Genomic DNA, 16331 nt, shown 5'->3' on the forward strand with positions numbered 1-16331 from the left:
AAAGGCACAATTAAGTGACTAAGATGGTGTACAGGACCATCTATGGACTGGAAGTCCCAAGCCCTGATGGGAGACAGCACCAAAGGTGCTTGAGAACAGCAGGGTTATGGTCCTGTGACAATTTGAGTTCCAAGCAGCTTTTCGCCAACCATCTAGAGATGGTGGTGGCTGACAGGGAGGAGAAGATTGCTGAGATTGCCACATCTATCACAAATGCAGACAGCAACATCAGGAAGAAAGAAAATGAAAAAAAGATGAGTGCCAGGAGCTGAAGAGGCAGCTGGAGCAGATGAAGTGATCCCAGTGGGTAGGAAACTGGAGGAGCAGCTCAAGCAGATTCCAGCGAGGGGGACTGGTGTATATTTATTTATTAGAACAGAACACAGTTGCCCCAAATTAACAGTATAAATAATGACCAAAATCACTAGTTATGTGCAAGCTCTGAATGACAAAATGTAGACCAAAAAAAGCACTTTATTATTTATTCTAGTTACTTTTTGATTTGGGTATAAAAACCTGAATTCTAGTATATATGAATCTCTCTTCTGACCATTTAACACTGTGTGCTCTGTGATGAAATTATCATTTCTGAGTTTTGTGTGGAGGATCATCAGTAGTGATCCAATCTGAGTCTGCAACTAAGATCAAACAGGTTTTAAGTCTCCAAAGGCTGAGTGTAAGGTGACGAGCAAGACCAGGAGCATAATTTTTCACTGATCTTTTATCGTTGGGTGCAATAAGGAATTGACAGGTTTAATCACTTTATATGCTAATGGGGTTACAGCTCTTAATGCTCCTATCTACCTATAAGATCCAAATGACTTTGTATGTTTTTGAGCAAACCCAGCACATTGATGCAGGAGTAAAGGGATACAGCAGTGATTAGAAGTAGCAGCAACTCTGAGAATAGCACAGAGGTGCTGTGAGATCAGCCATCATTTTCATTTTTCTGGGCCTGTTCACAGAACTTTCTGATCTCACCTTGTATACAAAAAAACCAAACTAAATAAAGAATGAGTCCGACGTTTCCACAAAACACAGGAAGCTCTGCTGACCCGTACTGCACTTTTTTATTGACACAAGAAAAAAGATGACCACAGTGAGCCAGACTTTACAGTGATTGTCTGCAGTAACAGCAAATCTCTTCTACACAGTGCTGGAGAAATTTGGAAGCACGATGAATTTGACCTCTGACCTTTTCAGGCTCACTTTACACTGACACAACTGTTTAAAACAAAAGCTGTAACAACCCTGCTGTTCATCAGAAGAACAATCTCTTAAAAGTCATCTTTAAGATCCAAATGGCTTTGAGCATTTTTCCCAGAAGGCCTCAGTGGTCAAGGATCCGCAGATTTCCTGAAACAATCTTGTTCTCCAGCATGGCTCCAGCAGGAATATCTATCCGGTCACCATGATTAGCTATGATGATGACAGTACCCTGATGAATAAAAAGATTAACGAGTGAAAAACTGACATAAATGTCACGTATTCTTGCAACCTCTGTTCGAAATCAAAGGTTATTGTTAAAAATTATAGTTGAGTAGCCCTGACAGGCTGGTGACCCATCCAGGGTGTATCCCACCTCCCGCCCTGTGGCAGCTGGGATAAGCTCCATGAAAATTGTTGAGTTTGGCTAAAAATCTTTAAGCTGGTCTTTCTTTGAGCAAACATGTTAAAAGGTGAACTAAACATTCTGTGTATGCACTACCTATTTGCTCTAAATTTCAATCAATATGTTCACAATGGTTATTCAAGTTAGAAAGTGAAGGAGCTGCTTGTTATTATGTCTAACATGGGACATAAATGAAATGTTTAATCTGGTCTGCATAGTAATAATTCTCAAAATCGGGTGGGGCCGTTTCCCCCCCATTTCCTTGGAGAGTCGCAGTGTTTTAAAATTTAACTCTGAGTTTCTTTCCTTTCAAAATACATCTTGAAATGATCTCATTCAAATCAGAAAATAGTTGCAATGGAATTTCTCTTGGGAGTGGCTGGAATAAACAGAGGTATCAAGGAAAGATTTTAATTTTATACTGTAAATTCTATCGAAGGACATTTCTTTTGGCAAATATATTCCTAAATATCTCACAAAGTTCAGTTAAGTTGGAATTCCTTTCTAATTTCTGGAACAGTACTGTAGGCCTGAATAAGGCTTGACGTTAATTCAATTCAGAGAGCTTAAATAATGCTCTGTAGAAGTATTCGATTTAAGCCTATAGGTGGCGCTGTTCAACTGTGCCTCAGTTATTGGAGCTGTTGCTTACTTTGAGAGAGACGTTCTTCCCGAAGGTGACATCTCCAGACACAGTGAGGTGATCAAGCTCCAACATGTCAGGGATGTTTTCAAACCTTGCCAGAAACTCCTGAACCTGTGGAGCAAAAAAACAAAAACCAACCAAACACTGATTTTATTATTTAGGGTCTCTAACATTATAACATAAAACACCTTAAGATGACTGTTCAGACTTGGCACTATTTAAATAAAACTTCATTTAAACTGAAATGTTTGAAGAATTGCAACATGGTCCTACTTTCTCACTACGGTGAGCAGCAAGCAGGTCTGGCAGATCATGATGTTGTAGCTGAAAACATTATCTTTCCATTTCCTGAGAATTTTTTTTCCTTTAGTTAACTTGTAGTTAGATTTAATTAGAAATATGAAGTGATTAAACCTGTCAATTCCTTATTGCACCCAATAATAAAGTACAGAAGCTGAGAGAGGCTTGGATTGAGAGTAGAGATGATGCTTTCTGGGTTGCAGCTGACCTTTGTGAAGGAGCTGCCCAGTTTGACATGAGGCGTGGTCGGGAACTCTCTCTTCTTGCTCATGGTGAGAGAGCCGGCGTCCAGGGTGTACAGATTGGACATCACCAGCAGCAGGTCAGATGATGTCTTCACGGGCAGGAAGCGGCTACGGGGTACGTTCACACCCATGGCATTGTTAAAGCTTTTGATGGCAGCACCCACAGCTGTCTCTAGCTGGATGACATTCAGCCCACCATCCAGGGTCTACAGAGAGATGGAGAGCTTCAGTCAATAGGAGGAAAAACTTGACAGTTCCAACAGGCTCATAATCAAATATGGTCATTCCACTCCTTATTGTTCACTTATCTTAGTGGGGTACTAATACACTTAGTACCCCACTAAGATGAGTGGACGATAACGAGTCGAATGAACAAATTTTTTGAACACAGGACTTTACACAAGTCCTGTGTTCAAAAATAGCTTTCAAAACTAAAAACTAAAATAAACCAAATCTATTGACAAAATGTGCAGAAAAAACTGCTATGAGCTAATGTCAAAAATATCTATTGTGTAAGATAAGGCCTGGGATGTATGATAATACCAATTTGTATCCTAAGACAACATATTAACAGTATTCGTCTGAGAAGAGATAAAGCCTCTTGAGAAAATAGAAGCAGGGCTAAAAAGAAAAAGTAAAAGACAAGCAGCACACACCCAAAACATTTGAATACTGCCCCCGAAACTTTTCAGAGCCTCATTACTTGAAGTACCTTTAAAATATCGCTTCATATCACAACATCAGAGAACACAAAAGCTCAAGACTGTGATTATAAGGTTTTTAAAGGTACATTCCTTGAGTATTTTGTGGTACTTTGATTCTTAAATATCAGTTTTCTGATAAAGATTTGACATTACAAGTTACAAACTTTGCAGCCTCTAGGAGCAACTTATATGTTCTACATGCAGTTCTGAGTTTGACGTTCAACTCTTTTTCCTCCCAACACCAAGTGGCACCTCTTTGTTGGATGGTTGTATTTAAGAAGGATCTGAGAATTGTTGCTTAGTCATGAGGCAGGTGTTTTTTTTAAGTTATCCATGAAAAGGGAATCACAGTGTCACTCATGTCAGGCACACTGTATTCCTTTGGCTGAGGTTAGTGGTAATGTTTTTGCAGTGGTAGCTCCTGTGCTTCTTAAAAAGCCTCACTCCTACAAACAAGTCTAACAGCAAAATGTTAAACAAAAAGATTTCCGCAGGATTACCTTTGGATTGACGATGATCTCCAGGTCCATGGAGTTCTTCTCTTGCAACCGCTTGATGGCAGGCAGAGAGATCCACAAATTGTTGGTGTTGAAGATCTTGAACTTGGTAACAGACTTAAATTCATCAACGTGGGCCTTGGGGACCTGTGCGATCTCCAGCAGCCTCAGATGATCCTCATACTGGATCAGAGTACCACCCTGGACAGAAGGGAGACAGGCTGCACAAGCTGAGCCACACTTTCTTCAGCCTGGACCAGATCGCCATGAGGGAGATACTAAACATACCTTGACGTCGGCTCTGGTCTTGTCTGTGACCTCCATGATGAACTCGCAGCGTTTGTCGGCCGGCTGGCTCATCAGATGGTTGAGGATGAACAGGTCAACTGTGGCTCCCAGGTTGTCGATGTTGGAAACAAAGATGTACTCTTTCCCTTCAGCAATGAGTTTGTCCAGGAGCCCAGAGTTTTGGAAGCTGGCATAGATGTCTCCGTGCCCTGGTGGGTACCAGGCCTCAGCATTTTCGCCACTGGTGCCCATGCTCTTAGCAATTGGCAAGAGGGACTCCTTGTTGATCCTCGGATACCTATTAAGAAAATAAAGAGTCCCTCATTTAGACTATAAAGAACTGAAGAGCTCTCTATTCCAAGAGAAGTGAAGGAAAATCAGATGGTGGACAAAACAAATTTACCCTCAAAGCAACAATTTTACTTTTGGACAGCAGATGTAAACGATGGCCCTTATTTACCAACAGTTTTTACACACAAATCTGTGTGCACAAATGTTTAATGCTCAAATCACTGACTTATAAATTATATTTTTCTATATTTTGTGTACTTTAATACTTGTCTGTTTACTACCAAATCAGAGAAGACAGCATAGCTCTATATAATCTTCAGAATCTTGAATCTGGAAATGATTTTTAACATCATAAAAATTAGTAGTGAATGCTGATGCATACATGCCTGTTCTTCTTTATAGCTCATGTAGTGTGCTTCAAATCAAGAGACATTTCAAGTCTTCTAAAAACTTGCTTTTCTTATTTTTTCTTATAGTCGTTGTCCTAAAGCCTAATCTGACTGTTTCGCTCTGGAGTCAAATCACTGGATTGTACTTTTTGATGAGTCCTCTGTGTTTGCTCTCATGAAGTTTTCTTTTCAGTGCAGACCTGAATAATAACATCAGGTCTGATGGACAGTGATCTTGCCTTTACTTGGCTGGATGTTCTGAATGGATCCAGCAATCATCTCCAGCATTGTCTTCCTTCCAGGTTTTGTTTTTTTAAGAATGTACCAAAGATTATTTGTCCACTGCTAATGCTCCAGGTTTCCTTTTAATGGGCTTGTTATAGTTTTACTGCTTACCACTTTAACAATGGCATATTTAACTTCCATCTGTCTCTGTTTCCATCCAATAAAAAAAATAATGAACCATTTCTTTAATCACCTCTGGCTTTTTACACTTATTTCATACTTAACAGATTTTGTTCACAGACTCTCCGTATGTGTGTGTGTGCGCGCGCACTGCACCTGCTCTGATTGAAAGTGTGGATTTTGACTTGGTGGTGTTTGTATTTCTGCAGGATCTTCTTTGTATCCTCGTCGGTGTTGAAGGAGTTCATGAGTACAAGCGGCACGTCAGCATTAAAGGTTTTGTTTAGATGCTGAAAACACACAATTATATAGCACCATGTTAGAACAACAATCGCCTCAAGGTAGTTCAACAGAGGCAAAAACACGACCCTGGGCTCATCCTGATCATCAGAGGTTAAGATGTGCAGTGTTTTTCTGCATTCTTACCTCAATTTGTTTCACTGTCAAGTCCAAGAAGGTGTTCTCATTGCGGACACTGATCAGACTCTTTGGACCCTTGCAGCCCATGCTGGTTCCTAGACCGCCATTCAGTTTGACCACAGCAAGTTTGTTGAGACTGACAGCGATGTTGTCGGGTAGTCCCCTCGCCTTGATCCTGTCATAGGGCTGGATCTGAGCAAAAACCCACAAATGAGTAAGATAGGAGTTAAAAGTCTACGAAGAGTAGAGCTTTTTTTTAATACTGTAAAACAAAACAGTGAAGAGGCTCAAGTTAAGGTCAAGGTGAGATTGAACAAACAGTTCAGTTTGTTTTACATGCAAGTCATCAGGATGTTATGCAACAATACAACCAGGCTTTAGTCTGATAAGGACAGACAGCCAGACTCAACATAGCTAACAGCACTGCAAGTTACACAGTGAAACCCATCAGTGCTATATTTGTTTGTTCATTACAAAGCTGCTATGTCACCACCAGAAATGGGGAGTAACGCATGAAAAGTAGCGCGTTACTGTAATCTGATTACTTTTCTCAAGTAATGACTAAAGTAAGGGATTACTATTGCAAAAAGTAATTAGATTACTGTACTTTCCCATATGCACGCTGCGTTACTAAACCGTGATTTTGTTTGTGAGAGTGTCTCATGACAATGACGCACGAGCGTGCGACGTCCATGGCAGCAACAGACGTGTGTAGATCAACAATGGATAATATGAGAAATATATTATGAGATATATATTATAATATGAGAGAGTATGATCGTGCAGCGTTTAAATCTTGGAAGTACTGACATTACTTTGAGTTTGATTCCGTAAAAAGTGACAAAAACATTAGCGTCTGCTCTGTGTGGGAAGAAAACGTCTTTCTACAAAAATTAAAGTTCAAATTGAGCAAGCACCCAGCACGCTGCCATGGGAATGTGAAATTCACAGAGAAACCCCCGGATTCCCCCGCTGACATGGCCACTGCAGCACCGGGCAAACCTCCACCCGCCCCACTCCTGCTAAACAGGTGAAAACAGATTTAAGAGCGACAGGACTCAGTGCCACTGAGTTTTTGATTTTATTTATTTTTTGCTGTGTTTTACTTGCATGTATTTGAAAGAGTGAGTGTAAAAACAAAAATTATTTTATTTTATATGCTGGAATATGAAGAAAATAGGTTTAAATGTTAAACAAATTTCTTCAAGTCAAACACTGTTGCATATAATTTAATTTTTGCTTGATGCAATGTGCATAAAGTTGAAAGATTAAACCTAAAAAAATGTTTAAATTTTTTTTTCATTTGATTAAATTTTATATGATGGATTATGCAGAAAAAATAGAATTGGCCTGAAAGGTCTGTTGCTTTATTACGTATTTAGGTTGTGTATCATGTTTTTAAAAAGTAACTAAGCAATAAAGTAATTAATTACTTTTGAAAATAAGTAATCAGTAAAGTAACAGGATTCCTTTCTTGGAGAAGTAATCAGTAACTAATTACTATTTTAAAGTAACTTGACCATCACTGCTGACCACTGCAGACTGGGAGATATTTTGACCTAGTTGTCCAGCTATCACAATTTGCCCCTCTTTAAACTTGCTCAAATCCTCACGCTTGCCCATTTTTCCTGCTTCGACCAGATCAACTTTGGGGTCAAAATTTTCACTTGTTCCCCAATATATCACATCCATATTAGGAATATCTGCTTGCAGATATTACACAGAACCAAGAGTAATAAAAGACTGTTTGAAACTGTGATAGGAGCAGTCTGGCGCTTGAGCTTTTAGCTCACAGGTATTACCTCATTATTTGAAACATTGACCATGTTTGTAACAGCATATATTTCCATTACAGATAATAAGGAAAAACATAACACTTCCACATTCGTGATATAATGTTAATGTATATTTTTATAGAGAGATGTTTCTGTGGTACAAATGTCTACAGTAAGACCATTACCTTTACTTGAACCCTTTTTATATTCAGACAAATATGCACACAAATATGCATACCCAGATACAAATATATGTGCAGCTGGGTATTAGTAAGTCGAAATGGGAACATGGACAAGTAAACTAAATGTGTATATATGTATATTCATATCATTTCTAGTAAGAATGAAATAAAAATGTGTAGGGAAACCAATTTGGGTCCTTGGGTCCTTTTAATTAATCTCTTCTCCTGTGAGTCAATGATTAATTTGGAATGAGTGGTGTTTTTTTAGCTTCCAAATGGTGCATGCCGAATAAAGCCTGCTAGATCTATACTGAGTGAAACTGTAGTCTACAGTTATGGGCAGGGGGAGTATTCTATTTTAAGGTTTTACTTGGATATTTGTGGTTCCATTATTAAACAGTAACTTTTTCCAAAACAGATATCCTCCCGTAACTGGAATGAATAGAGTTACTTTTGGAAGTGCAGCCTTCTGACTTTTCAAACCTCATGACACAGTGTGACAAGTGTGACACACAGAAAGGACACATGTATTTATGGTCACACTACACACCATATCAAAGCTGTGTTTCTGCCCGTGCTTCTATAAACAACTATCCAACAACAGAGCAACTGTTAAATATATAGCAAGTCACACTGTAACAAACACTGGAACATCTTTTATATTGCTTTTCTCTTCATGCTTTGTGACGTTCTGAGGGTCAGAACGAAAAAAGTATTTCAGCAGCATTACAATAGGTTTTTAAAGATCTACTGGAATGGTGTGAGCTTGGAGGCCGACCAAAGACGGTCAGCTGCAGGTGATCAGTTATAGAGGAATTTATGACCTTTGCTCTATGACCTCAGTAAAGTCTTTCCTCACATGTTTGTGGATGTATTGGAGAGCAACTTGGGTTTAGTGTCTTGCTCAAGGATATTTGGCATGCAGACTGCAGCAGCCGGGAACTGACCAACAAACCTTCTGATTAATAGAGAACCTGCTCTGCCTGTTGAGCTACAGGAGGCCACAACTTGAGAAAACAAGTGGACAGCTCCACGGCCACCAGTGCATTTTGGTTTTTAACAGCAAAAATGAATAATATCCATTATTCCTGTAATATTCCTTTGAGATATCCACAGCTCATCATGACTGTAAATATATTAGTGTTTGTTTCAACTCTGGAAAACATTCAGTCGAAGACATTCAGAGGCTCTCTTTATGAAATAAACTGAAACATGAAAATGTGAGGATCGTTTCATGGACAATGTCAAAAACTGTGTAAATAAAGGATTTAAAACCTCTATCACATTGTCTTGATGCATGCTCAATCACCAAGGTAAGGAAATCCCACAAAGTCGAAGCTGTACATATAAAGGCGAGTGTTACGCATGTCTTGCACCAGTAAACTTAGAATACAGTGCCTCATTTTCTCTGAACTGCCCTCATGACTACAGCGGTGTTTTGAGGGACAGGGTGATTAAGGTTAGAAGGGGAGTACGAGTGGAAGATGTGTGGGTGCTCAGCAGTGTTCAGACAAACGCCAGTGTTTCCCCACTCTCACTGTCCTAAAACGACACTCTGAAATGCTCCAGCAGTCAGGCCATTCTTAGTCCTAACCTTCACTTGGCTGATATTTTTGGGAACACCGTAGGCAGGAACTGAACATGTGTCTGAAATGTCACCATGCTGACAAATAGTTGGCTTTGGCCTGAGTGTTCACTATCCTCAGATCTGGTTGCAGTAGCTTGTTTTTGAAGTATGACACCCGTCCCCACAGTGGTGTAGGAGAGTCAGGAGAGTGCATGTTAACCTTAGCATAAAGACTGGACTTAGGTAAGTAAGTGCTAGCCTCACTCAGTTACAAGTTAATAAGTAAACATTGTACTCTAATAATATGATTACTCATCTTTAAAATGTTCATTTTTGAATTCACCTTCTAAAACGCTGCCTGTTGATTTCTTTGAACTTTGAATATAATTCATCTGAAGGATAAATAAACACGTGAAAGAAATTGGTGTGGAATAAAGCACAGTGTAGATGGTGTTTGCAGCCATGAAGCCCATCACCACACTGGCTGCAAACTCAGGTACTTGGGACAGGACATCTCTGCATGAATTGAATTAAATTAATGATTAAGCTGAACTATGCAGTAAGTGAGTTTGCTTTTTAGGGGCATATAAAAGTGCATTGCTTAATTTAATTAAACACTGAACAAATAAAATTAGAAGTCTTAAAACATGTTTAATTCTTAATTTAAAAGCCAGGTTCAGCTTCAGAATGTCTTTTCAAAGACTGTTCAGAGTTGGAGTTGATCTAAGAATGGATGCTGCTCCTGCACATACTGTATAACATGTATACAGCTTTAAGATATAAACTGAAGCAGTTAGAAAATATTTTGAAAAATACATTTGCTCATCTGTAGATTATGTAATTATTCCCTTACAATTTAAGCAGCTGTGGATTGTTAGCAGGTCCCAACTGTGAGGTTTTTCTTATATATTTCTGTTGCTCTCAGATGGGTTATATTCTAGCTTACTTTTATTTAGCTTACTTCTAGAATAATTTATTAATCCCTGAGGAAATTATGTGGTCGCAGTTATTCCAAGACAGTAAGAACTGTAACCAACTAAACTAAAAAGTGTAGATGATGCGCAGAGAGCGAGGGTGTGCAACTATCACACTGTGTACTTGCGCTTTAGATGGAACATTTAAAGCACATATGACAATATGAGCACCAGCACAGAGTACTGCAATGTAAAAACTCAAGTCGTGTTAACCAGAAACACATTATCTTGTGCTCACCAACTCCTCCGGTGGCCGGCTGATCTTGGCCCAGTCCACTGAAGGCCCTTTGACTTGCAGGAATCTGTGGAAGAGCTTCTTGAAACCATCAAAATCTTTTCTGGAGATCTGAAACAAAAGAATTCAAATATCAAAACTCACTGATTAGGAATCTATGTTTAACGTCTATATTTTGCATTTATCTAGAGTGATTTTTCACTGGCTTTCAAACTACCCTGCCTACATTAAATAAATCAATACAAAATAAGCTTTATTAGAAACAGTTAGTCGGAGGCCAGAAAGGTTGGCTATACATCAATAAAAGCTTCAAACTAAAAATACAAAGGTGATTTTATTTACAAACATTTTGTTTTTGTCAGCTAATCATATTAAAGCTCTAATCTGCAGGTTGGTTTACATGTCTACCCTGGTTTCTTAAAGTGCACCCCTAATAATATTTTATGTAGTGCACAAGCATAACAAGGACAAAGTGGACTTCATTCACAGTGCATACTGTGGTATATTAGTGCAGAACAAGACCAAGGGGATGTCTTTAGAATTTCAACTTCTTATGTGATCATAGCAGATGAAACCTTCATAACTTGGATGAAGACAGCTGGTTTCAAGAAGTGAAATGGCTATTTCACTTTAAACCAGCACAAAAACATAATCAACATAGATCATGAACAACCACCTCATTAAAAGACAAACTGAAAACATTTCACACAAGCACAGTGTCCCTGAACTTTGAGACCTCACACACAAACACAAAGTTCATCTGTGAAAATAGGTTAGAAGTGTCTAAAGTGTGCTTTTTCACTTTCACTTCACTAGTCATCAAAACAGGTTTATAAGCTATCAATTAATGTTAAAAGAAAAGGACCAACATTGTCTTCATTCATCCTTCAGAATGACAGCTACACCACATTAAAATCTTCATAATGTCTGAGGCCGATTACTGAAGCAGGTATGTTTCATTTACAGGACCTCTGGGTTGTTCACCTCAGGTTCCCCCGTCAGGCCAAATTTCTCCCAACAAAATCTACGTGCTCAGATGAACGTAATGGACTCTCTGTACACAATAATGTACAAATATTTGTTCTACATATATAACAGATCAATGAGTCCATGGCATCTGTCACTTCGTGTGTCCCCCAAAAACTACAGGAATGTAGCAGAAAATTACAAATTTAACAAAAGTAGCGAATCAGATGCTGTCTTATGCTACAGTACGAACACCACATCCTTCAAAAACCACATCGCTTCAGAGCTAAATCTGACAAAATGAAAATTACTAGTAAAAAACAAACAGTTAATGGCAAAAAAGCTGATGGCGCTTTGTGTCATTACAACCTACGCTCCAACTCTGTGACGACCGTGTGATAGAAACTTTGTTTTAATTTAACAAAACGATAAGAAAGCAGATGACAAAAGCTCGAAGGATGAGAAGAACAAACAGAAAAAAAACTTACACATGGCCAGTCGCCAGTCTGCGTACAGTAAAAATAATGGGTATGTGTTACCTTATTTGACATATGCATGTTTCCTCTCACATATTAACTACAATTAGGTAAATGAAACCTTAATTAACAAAACTGTAGCGGGAAAAAATAGCATTAAATTACGAAAAAGCTTTTCTGGGGCTGCACGAGATAATCCTATGCAGAAAAATCCCACGTTTACTCCTGTCCTGTGATGTTTGAGAGGATTTTTCAGAGTTTCAGAGCATTTGTGGGGATGTTTGGAGGGAGCAGCAGAGCCAAAGCCGTTCCCACCTCTGCTTCAGCTTTGTTGGTTGTGGTGAGCAGAGCCTCCAGCTCGCGGTGCATCGAATCCTCATGTTGCTGACGGAGCTTCTCCTCAAACTCTGTCATTGCTCTCCGAGTCAGATCTGTAAGCATACGCATGGATCGTCTTCATTTAATTTAACTATAGATGTGTTGCTCAAAGATTAAATACACAGGCTGTTACTGGTTTCCAAATATATTTTAGAAAAAGAGCCACAGTTAAAGGAACAATTTTAATCTGTGAATTGGAATTTATTCTTTACTGCATTCTTAGGTGCCAGCTGCAACTTGTCAGAATTTTAATATTAATTTAGCTAATTTCTCTGTTCTTTTATTTCTCTGTCAGCTACATAAATTTAAAAAGTGCTTTAAAAAAATAAAACTTTAAAGCTCAGGTTTGACAGGAATTGTAATTCTGGAATTAAACGCTTGTACTTTATCCTTAATACATCAAATATTAGGTCACACATTAAGCTTGGGAACAAATAATTACATACGGAATTACATAAGAAAAAAAAAAGTTAGTGCACCGCAAACCAATCAGCAGAAGCTCACTTTTAAAACAGTACGAGGTCCTTTTATGTCAGTGTTTGTGTCAATACTAAAGTCTGACTTTCAGGATGTCTGAGGACGTGGTGGAGGCTTCAAGTCGTGTGTCAGGAGGTTTTTTTTACCCCTCTGGTAATCTTGGTGACTAGGAGTTTAAGGAAAAACCAGAAAATCTATTGACACTAACAACACTAATGTCTGAGAGAACAGACTTGCACTCAGAAAGTCCATCCTGCCAACCAAGATGCAAACTTACCAGCTACAGTCAGAGTCATTTTAACAGTGCGGGCGAGATCAGCAGAAACGAAGCAGCTGGCAGCTTTTGGTGGCAGGTGTGTCAGCTCACAGTGAAAAATGGTCCCAAAGAAAAACAGAGTGAGCAGCTGTCAGAGAACAACACACATACTCATCCTCAGCTCAGAGGAAGCTCACAGAGCCGCTGCTCTGACCCCAAGCTTGATTCAAGGCCTGCCCCCAACCCCACACACCAATCACAAGCTGCCAGGGGGTTTGTCACAAGGCGCTGTGTACCGTTGAAACATTCAGTTTATCAGTTCTTTAAGAAACCGAATACAGATTGGCTTTTTATGTCTTGCATTACAGTAAAATCTGATTTCTAGATTTCGGGACTGGCATTAGAAGTAAATAAAATATATGATGACAGAAACTGGACCTATTAAGGTTTTTTTTAAATGTCAACTTTATATCAAAAAATAAAAACTGTCCAAAGTCCTTAAAGCCTTGAGGTAGATCTGGCTGACAAGCCAGGGTCAGGATTGCTCATACTATAACAACTTCCTCAGTCACAGTATGTTTTAGGTCCACCCTAAAACATACTGTTTATTCGTCTATTTTACCTTTTGCAGTTGCCCACAGTTGGGGGTTGCCCACTCATTTCTTCATATCTCCCTCCTGAGGATTTCCACCCCATCATTCTACTTTGTCCCTCAAGCTTCTGTAGATTTGATGGCCACAGCCTTTCAGTGGGATGTGCAGGTTGGCCAATAATATTCACTTTGGACTTTACCATGTAGTTCTTCACCAGAGATGATGTATGTTATGGGTTGTTGTTTTGAAAGACACAGCGATAACCTAGATCTAATTTTGCTGCTGAACACTTGAGATTTCTTTCAAATTTCTTCACGTCCTTTCTTTATGATTCCTTTCACAATACTCCCAACACAGTGTTTCACTGAGAGGATGGTGTTCTTTGGGTTGTATGGCTGACCTTTCTTTTTCTAAACATAAGAAGAGCTTCAGTTTAATGTCATCTGACCAAAGGATGGCCTTCCAGTATGCATAATCTTTCTCCAGGTTGTCCTGAGCTTGAACATATCGCTTGTGCAGAAGTGGAGTTTTTCTTGGTGTGTAAACTTGCAAAGTTGTGCAAGGTTCTGGTATTGACCTTCTTTAAGACTATAATTTCTGACTGGGAAGTCAGTCATTACTGTCTTCGTAGTGGTTCTGGAGTCTTAAGCCACTTCTCTCACTAGTTTTCTTTTCAGCATGTTTGAAATCATCCACTTTTCATCTCTGTCAGGCTTTTTCTATACGGTGTACAGAAAAAGTCTAAAATGTTTTTTTTAAGCATGTTTTTTCAAGTGACAAACCCTTGCTTAAGTTTTCATACTGTGTGTAAATTGGAAGTTATCCTTCACCTTGAACTCAATTTTGCTTTGAGCATTACAGAGACAAAGCATTTTCATTGCACAGCCGTACTTCATGCTAGTCCAGTTTTTCAGGGGGCTAATATTGTTGACAATTCTTTTTTTTTGTAAGTTATTCTATTTTATTGTGTGCAAACAGAAATAATTTATGCTTCTAAAGAAAACTGGTATGTGTAGAAACGCTATGCTGAAAATAAAATAATAATTAAAAAAATCAATTCACCTTTTTAAATGTGAGGTTTTGCTATATTTCTTCCATTCAGATAATCAATTTAGTTGGTTTTCCAAGTTATCAGTAGTTTGTTGCTGAAATCACCTGCATGTAAATTAAGTTCTCAGAGAAGCTTTAATGGTGACCTTTACCCTGATCTTTACACTGCTGTTTAAAGGTCAAATGTTGAGATTCCACTCCAGCTGGCACAACGTAAAGGCACGTATCATTGCACCACAAAGAAAAAACTGCAACGTTTGCTTAAAATTCACTAAAGCTATCAGCTGCAGATTGTTGTGTGGCTATTTGGCTGTAGGGTGTGTGAAGACAGTGGTGAAACGTTTCTGTTTAGCGCGCACACACACGCACACAGGGCAGTTTCGTGTTTGAGTGCTTTTCAATGTTCATTCACGCTTCTCCAAACACCTGTTTTGACCAACGTTTCGTGCAAAGCAGCCACAGCTCTTACTGAGCTCTTACTCACCTGAACACACTGTCAAAGTAACGGAAGAGCCTCAAAACACACCCGAGAACAACACGGACAACTTCAGACGCGGATCGAGTAGGGCTCAGACCGGGGAGTTAATTTTAATTTAAAAACAAATAACATTAAAAGGTGCCAACACGATGAAATGTCGTCATCCTGCCTTTAGCTTGTAGCTGACAGCAGCCACAACCAGCTCCGCGCAGCGCGAGCTCAGCCCACGGGATGGTAAGTGACGTAACGGTGCGCCATTTAGTGCCAAGTGGTGATTGGCTAAAAACGCCTGTCAATCGAAGCAGGGGGCCATAGTTTCAACTGCGATACTGCTGGCCATTAACCCTTCTTCCATTTTCTACAGATAGATTCACCAAACTGCAAAACTCTACAAAGAAAACCAAGAAAACCCCAAACCCTGTTAACACCTGTTTAACACGTCCCCAAGCCCCCAAAATTGTCACATCTAAAACTTTTATGCTGTTTGCTGCAAGTTTTAGCCCCATTTCTTTATATTATTTATTTATGGCTATAACGGGAGGAATGCATGTTTTTAAAAGGAGCTGGTGGATATTTAAATTTATCCATTTATCTGTCTCTCTGTCTTTTTAAACAAAACAAAAACAGCTTTAGTATAACTGCCATTTATTCTTTTGAAGTTAACAAGCTTTCATTACTGATCTCCTGTTTCCACATATCTTACTCTGGTTTTATTTGTATTGTATTCATTTCTATTAAAAAAAGAAAAAGAAATCTTCTCTTGGTTCTATCCTAATTATTTTTCAAGGTGAAGTCTGTCAGTCTTTCAAAATACTACAATTTTCAGTCTATTGTTGATTAAAAAAAAAAGTTTCATTTATATAAACACTGGTAATACAACTGAAACCCTATAGTTACCTATTAATTTAGTTGCAAACAGGAAGAGTCTGATTATAAATTAATAACTGAATGGAACGCAACACACCAAAAAAAAATCCTCAGCTGTTTATGTGCAGATTGATACTGCCCTCTTGTGGCTAATAGTCTTTTACTGCAAGTGTCTGGAGGATTTAATAGAAATCATAAAGTAAAGGTATCATCACCATCCGGGTTGAGCTTTGTTCTGCCTTCTGAGGTTTTCAGAGTGG

The 16331-nt window shown here is 38.8% G+C and overlaps 1 protein-coding gene across 2 annotated transcripts; it reads right to left on the minus strand.

Annotated features, from left to right (window-relative positions):
- Positions 1 to 1006: 1006 nt before the first annotated feature.
- On the minus strand, positions 1007 to 15412 carry LOC134628400 (UTP--glucose-1-phosphate uridylyltransferase-like). 2 transcript variants are annotated; one of them, XM_063475064.1, is made up of 10 exons: positions 13105 to 13221; positions 12288 to 12403; positions 10534 to 10641; positions 5804 to 5989; positions 5534 to 5667; positions 4293 to 4590; positions 4008 to 4205; positions 2767 to 3009; positions 2265 to 2369; positions 1007 to 1438 (listed from the first exon to the last, which is right to left on the minus strand). In XM_063475064.1, the coding sequence occupies exons 1-10, from the start codon at positions 13121 to 13123 to the stop codon at positions 1331 to 1333; spliced, it is 1515 nt and encodes a 504-aa protein (XP_063331134.1). In that variant the 5' UTR covers positions 13124 to 13221; the 3' UTR covers positions 1007 to 1330. The 2 variants fall into 2 exon arrangements, with proteins under 2 accessions (XP_063331134.1, XP_063331135.1); XM_063475065.1 differs by lacking the exon at positions 13105 to 13221 and adding an exon at positions 15211 to 15412 and having other exon boundaries at positions 1010 to 1438.
- Positions 15413 to 16331: the final 919 nt, after the last annotated feature.

This window comes from Pelmatolapia mariae, linkage group LG6, assembly GCF_036321145.2.
Source record: "Pelmatolapia mariae isolate MD_Pm_ZW linkage group LG6, Pm_UMD_F_2, whole genome shotgun sequence".
Classification (NCBI taxonomy): Eukaryota; Metazoa; Chordata; class Actinopteri; order Cichliformes; family Cichlidae; genus Pelmatolapia; species Pelmatolapia mariae.

What these genes read in the sequence shown, in the direction of transcription:
- LOC134628400 (XM_063475064.1), bottom strand. An exon ending in CCAACAAAGCTGAAGCAGAG is followed by an intron (nt 10,642 to 12,287) that starts GTGGGAACGGCT and finishes CTTTTGTTTCAG; the next exon opens with ATCTCCAGAAAAGATTTTGA. An exon ending in CACACTTTCAATCAGAGCAG is followed by an intron (nt 4,591 to 5,533) that starts GTGCAGTGCGCG and finishes TTTTCTTAATAG; the next exon opens with GTATCCGAGGATCAACAAGG.